Source organism: Pungitius pungitius, chromosome 15, assembly GCF_949316345.1.
Source record: "Pungitius pungitius chromosome 15, fPunPun2.1, whole genome shotgun sequence".
Taxonomy (NCBI): domain Eukaryota; kingdom Metazoa; phylum Chordata; class Actinopteri; order Perciformes; family Gasterosteidae; genus Pungitius; species Pungitius pungitius.
In genome coordinates this window covers 8973040-8979186 of record NC_084914.1, presented here as the reverse complement: position 1 = coordinate 8979186, position 6147 = coordinate 8973040, and the positions used below count along the sequence as shown (strand labels likewise).

Here is a 6147-nt window from a genome sequence, read left to right as displayed (position 1 = left end):
GCACCGGAAAACACAGTTTACGATCCTATAAAAAAAAAGAAAACGTTTGGCATGAGCTTTTTATGGCTTGCCATTTTTCTTTTGCCATAACAAAGGGTGTTGTCACTGTAAGTGTCAACTTGAGAGTGTTATATTCTTACATTCTCCCTTTAAAGCTTATTTCTGATATGCTGAGAAACTAAATGCTTAAGAAATAATATTTAACGCTGATGACATTCTGATCTCTTTTTAGTATGACTGGGACATTTTAAACATGGCAATGGCTTATTAGCTGGAAAACGGTGTTTTTTTGGTGTTCAAGTGCGTACTTAAGATTGCATGCATGCGGCTGGTAAGTGGCGATAACCTCTGCCCAGGGAGGTGCAGCCAACGGTTCGGGGCACCGGCTGCTGCAGGGAGGGGACTGAGTCCAGGGCCACTTCCCATCGGGGGGAAGTGTGTGGCCAGAGGAGTTTATAAAGTACGACACATGTTTACACCTCAGCCACAATCTGATCAATTCTCATGATATCAACACTCCTGAGAGGAAACGTCTGGTCCACGAGGGTAGAGCCATTGGCTTTGTTAGAGGGAGGAACGCGAGCTCTACACAAAGGCTCTGTGAAATCCACCAGCTGCTCTGAAGTAACCCAGCATTGAGTTATTCAATCATTCAGAGTGCAGAGCCCTGAGAGGGAACTTGTCCTGCCTCTGGACTTGCAGATGGACATCGCTTGAACTTGGCTAGCCACTCATCGTAATCCACCAGTTTGTACCGATTTCTTCTGACCCTCACCTTTGCCATCAGCAGCCATGTATAGCAGTGGCTACTCGCAGGTCTTTAAGTCGAGCCCGCAGGCCCAAAAGAAGATGGTGTACCGCTCCAAAGGCAAAAGCTGCGGCTACTACATGCGTATTGTCTTCTTCTTCTCCTCACTCATCCAGTCCCTCATCATAGTCAGCCTTGTGCTCTTTCTGGTCTACGGTAAGAAGCAGGACTCGGCTTCCACTTCGCGCATCCACGACCTGGAGGAGAGCTTCAGCCGACTGTCCTTAGAAAATGTGGCTCTGAAGCAGCAGAGGAAGAACCTGACCAATTTACTCAACACCACCCTGACCGAGAAAAGCCGGAACGACTGGGACCTGAAGAATCTGCTCACCCTCTCCAACATGTCACTGCTCATTATCACAGACACTAAGGCAAAACTGGTGAGAGATATATCTAGCATGCACATTTCTGTCTGTAATTTATCTTCTTAGTATCATAGTAGTAATAGAACCTTTCAAAAGCCATAGAAATTAGAAATTACAAAAGCTGCTGTCAATGTTGTTAGAAAGTGTAAATATATTATTGTTTTATAACAACGGTAAATAATCCTTCTGATATGTTTGTCTACACTTCTCAACGGGTCTACAAATCCCTAACACGCCTTTTTCAACTGATGAACAGCAACAGTGCTCCCAGAATATGCTGCTTAATCATCCACAACAACAACAAAGATTTTCCCCATGTAAGTATGACATTTCTTGAGTGAAAACCCAAAAGGAATGTGCTAAATAAATGTGACTTTGTTTTCTTTCTTTTTTTTCTCAAAGTCAAAACTCCAGATAATTGCAACTGTGACCTGATGACGCAAACGCTGAAAACAAAGCTCGTGCTTGTGGAGTCCAACTTCACAGAAACAACCTCCGGGATGAGGGCTCAGCTGGACAAGACCACCAAAGAGAGGGACACCATTGACTTGGAAGTCATCCGTCTGCGGAGGGAGATAAACATACACGAAAAGGAGGTGGAGTTACTTAGACAGAAATGCAAGGAGGACTTTTCGCAGTCCTTGAGTGGTATCTCCGACGTCTCCAGGGCCTTCCTACAGAAGATCGACTCCCTCTTCCCTTCACACATCGCCTTCCAGCTCACCTGTCCAAAACAGAGGGAACACCTGGAGCAGATCCGCACCAATTGCTCCAGCTTGTCCAGTGAAGTGGAGACCAAGTTACAGCATTACCTGGATGTTACGGGGAGACAGATAACAGTCATCGTGGGTGAGAACAGCCGCTTGAAGGCAGAGAACTGGCGACTGTCTGAGGACTACCGCTCGTGCAGCAATAAACGCGCAGACCTGATCCAGCAGAACAGGAAGAACATAGACAAGCTTCAGGAGAAACACGACGAGGACAAAGAGGCACTCCTGAATGACAAGATGAGGCTAATAGGAGTATTAGAGGTGGAGAAGAATAACGTCAAGTATCATAGTAAAAAAATGGATGAGCTTACAGAGCAGATCAAGAAGCTCAATGTGTCCTGCGCATCTAAGGTAAGAGAAAAAGTGCAATGAGCGATTACATGAGCGTGTTAATGGCTCTGCGTGCATGAATCCCGCAGCATTTTAAGTGAAGACGTCAATGAGAGTTTCGTTGTTGTTGACTTTAAATATAAAACAGCTGTTAAATGGAATGATCTAGTTTAATTTGTGAAACAGCTTTGTTGTAAATTATAGTTCTTCTCTGCAATGTCAGAAGGCATATTTGCTTTTATGACACCTGTTTTTTCCCCCATATTAACATTGCTCTCATTTCAGACAGGGTTTGGACTTCAAGGAGGCCCTGCTCAGTCCGGGGGGGGCGTGGGTGGATCCAACTCTGGCTTAGCCAGCCCTTATGGTGGGGGTCAACTTGGTAGGTCAGGGTCAGGTGGGTTGAGTCCAGGCTTTGGGTCAGCATTAAACAAGCCACCATCTACTGGGACGGGTTCTTCAAGCTCCTCCCTCTTGTCAACAGGCGTAGGTGGCTCTACTGGGTCCGAGATCCCTAAGCAAGGATCTACTGGGATAAGTAGCTCTACTAGGTTCACACATCAACAAATCAACAAGCCAGTATCTACTAGTCTGGGATCTTCAAGCTCGTCAACAGGGTTGGGTAGCTCCGTTGGATCCACGTTTAATAAGCTAGGATCAACTGGGACAGGTAGCTCCACCGGATCAGTATTGAATAAACCAGCATCAACTGGGGGAATGATCCCATTCCCAGGGTCATATCCCCAAAGCTCAGGTGGGACAGGTTCAAATAAGCCTGCACTGAGTGGGAAAGGTTTCACACCTGTAGGATCAGCTTCGGGTTCAAGCTATGGGTCATTCCCCGGGTCGACAAATAAAGGTGTGCCTACCAACTCTGGAACGTCTTGGTCTGCTCCGGGTAACTCCGGGCAAAGTCAGACAGGAAGTGGAACAGGGGCAGGATCATCAACTGGGAACAGTGTTGGACAGAGAAGCGGTAAGTAAGAACATGAATTTACAATTCAACATATTTTCTCACGTACCTCGTACCCCTGGTGTCATCCAACAATGCTATGACAGTTCCATCTGGTTCTAAACCCCATAATAATGATCACTTCTTATCAAACGTATTTCAATAGTCCTGATGTTTGAATTCCTTGTAGCTCTCAGTTGAAACTATTTGGTTTTCTGTGGTATTAAATGAATGAATTGATTGATAACATCGTGGATAAGCATTAACAAAGGCTTGTGTTTTACCAACAGTCAATATTGATCAGCACCTTCGAGATCTGCAACGATTCATCAACCCTACTGGCCCACAGTGAGTATAAAGGGTCTTTTAGCTGTAGGTTGAGTGTGAACAGTGTGTTGCTGGTGTTTTAGTTGCCAGCTGAACAGTCAATATAGTCTTCATTTTTGTTACTGTCAACAAACCCGATAAACACAAGATCATCAGGTTAATAGTGTCGCTGTCATCAGATGCAACAGCTCACATATATACCAATTTAGCTTTTAAAGGATTTTCTAGCTAAGCTCCGGACTTTTCTCGCAAATGTAACACAAACAGAAGTAAATGGTGCCTTTGTTGGGTACTATTCTCAAAACTGTATCAATACACATTTTTTTGCTCTAGCGAGTTGTTATCGCTGGACGCAGGGTTGAATCGGCATATAGAACAGTGCCCAAAAAGGCTTTGTTGACAATAACAAAATATAAAAAATCATCAAACCTATCATTATTATTAAAAGCTGTGATTATTTAAGTTTCATGAATACAAATGATGTCTTTCTTTTTTCTTCAGGGATAAACAAGATCTCTCCCGTATGTTGGGTTAGTCCATCTTGAAAAAAACACAACATAAAAAAGATGTATCGTCTGTATCATTTATCTTAAGCTTAATGAAAGTTTTTAAAACATTTTAATATATAAATGTAACATTTTTGACATTAGTTGTGACAGTGTATTCATCAACATGCATTTAATACAGTGCTTTGAATCAATCACGCACTTTTGAATGTCAAATGTTTGTGTGTTAATGATTGTGTATGAATAAGCACATCTTGTATTTTTAGACTGTGAATATAGAAATTGAAACGCTTTCTTTAAATGTAAGTACATTAAATGAGCCTGCCTCCTCTATACAAACAAAACTAATTAAGATATATTATCCAATGAAGAGCCGGAAGCAACTGTTTGTCCCCATGTGCGTCACCTATTGTGTTACATATTGTGTAATTACCTACAAAAGGCCCTCTGGCCCCTCCTGTAATGTTTTAGACGAGATTTGCTGGCACCGGCTCTTAATCCCTCGAGCGTGTTTATGTTGACCGGCCAACCTGTCAGCCGTCCTGAGGCAGGGGGGAACTTTTTGGAACACTCTTGTATACATGCTTTTGTTAAAAACAATGTGCCATCACTTAACTGTGGAGAACACGGATATCCATTTTCTAAATAAAATCCTAATACATCTCTTACAAAGAACACAGAACAGAGAAGAGCTCGTCTTTACCATCTGTCAGCCAGACAGATGACAGATGGTAAATGTAAACTTTTCTGGTTTTATAAAAAAAGAGACAGAGAGGAAAATTGAAAACTATTCCTGGGTTGATGGTGTGTATAAATAAATAACCACTATTTTAACATTTGTGACGTATGGATTCAACTCCACCACATAGCAGGGAAACAGAGCATCATGAGAACAGACAAACATCCTGTTCTTTGCACTGTGGAAGGATGGGAACGTTCTTTTAATTCAAGAACCGAGAGTGTATTGTGTTTGGCGCCAATTAATAAAAACAGCACTTAGACTTAGAGCTCCTTCCTGTCTAAAGGATATCCTTTGTTTAACATCATGTGTTTTTCCACGTTTGGGATGTGCAGCTAACTGCAGAGGAGCTGTGAGGATGTCAAAGGTTAACTGGTTGGATACTTCTGCGAATCAGACCGACTGTGACACAGGAAGTGTTAAAAAAGCTTCACTGGAAAATCCTCGTGATGCTGCAGGTCAATGTGTTTCCTGTCATTTCAGTGCATTATCCTGCCTACTCTCAACATTTGTTGTACATAAATAATGCGATTGATTGAATTATTTTTACTGACACAGTGGGTAATGATTACTAAAACATAATTATTTTATTGATTTGTCTTATTCACTTACCTTGTATACAATAAACTCCTAAAACTACAGAAAACTCTTTTTATTCATATGACTAACAAAGTTTGAAAATCAACAATTGAAGTTCTTCCCCACTTTACATTTCACTAGCTGTTTCAAGAATTGAAAAACCCCCTGTTCATCATCATATTATCATATACTGTACGTCACATGTCATGGTTACTCAGCCGCGGACTATAATACACTGTTTCTCTATCCCAAATCACAGAAACGTTTCATTAAAAGCAAAAAAAGAATACATAATATAATACCAACCTCAAATAAGGGGAGAAAACGTGTAGTTAAGCATCCATTTGTAAATAACCCAGTGCTTAAGAATTCCAGACTTAAAATGTGATGGTTATGAGCCTAATAAAAAGAATGAATATTTAAAATTTGATCTCGTACTCAATGATGACTCAATGCAGAACGGAGACACACTTTTTCTTGAAGCTGGTGGTTGAAACCAAATTATTTGGATGTGTGATTTTTGACATACAAGGAAAACCAAGACCAAAACTCTCAATCTCTCCTTAGCATATGCATCCATGTCTATATTATAAGTCATTATTTTGGCCACATTTACCAAAAGGACCAGGATTGTCCACATCATCAGTTTGATGCTCAATGATTTTTAAGCTCATTAGCAGCTGTGCTTTAATGATCTTGACATCCAGCATTGTGGACGACTGTTACCCAAGACTTGTGTCCATTGTGTCGCAGCCCAGCCTCCTCCCTCCG

At 41.7% G+C, this 6147-nt stretch overlaps 1 protein-coding gene across 1 annotated transcript; it reads left to right on the top strand.

Annotated features, from left to right (window-relative positions):
• The first annotated feature begins 247 nt into the window (after positions 1-247).
• plvapa (plasmalemma vesicle associated protein a) lies at positions 248-5063 on the top strand. Its single transcript, XM_037457069.2, has 6 exons — positions 248-1188; positions 1430-1490; positions 1576-2294; positions 2559-3249; positions 3516-3573; positions 4054-5063. The coding sequence occupies exons 1-6, from the start codon at positions 793-795 to the stop codon at positions 4085-4087; spliced, it is 1959 nt and encodes a 652-aa protein (XP_037312966.2). The 5' UTR covers positions 248-792; the 3' UTR covers positions 4088-5063.
• Positions 5064-6147: the final 1084 nt, after the last annotated feature.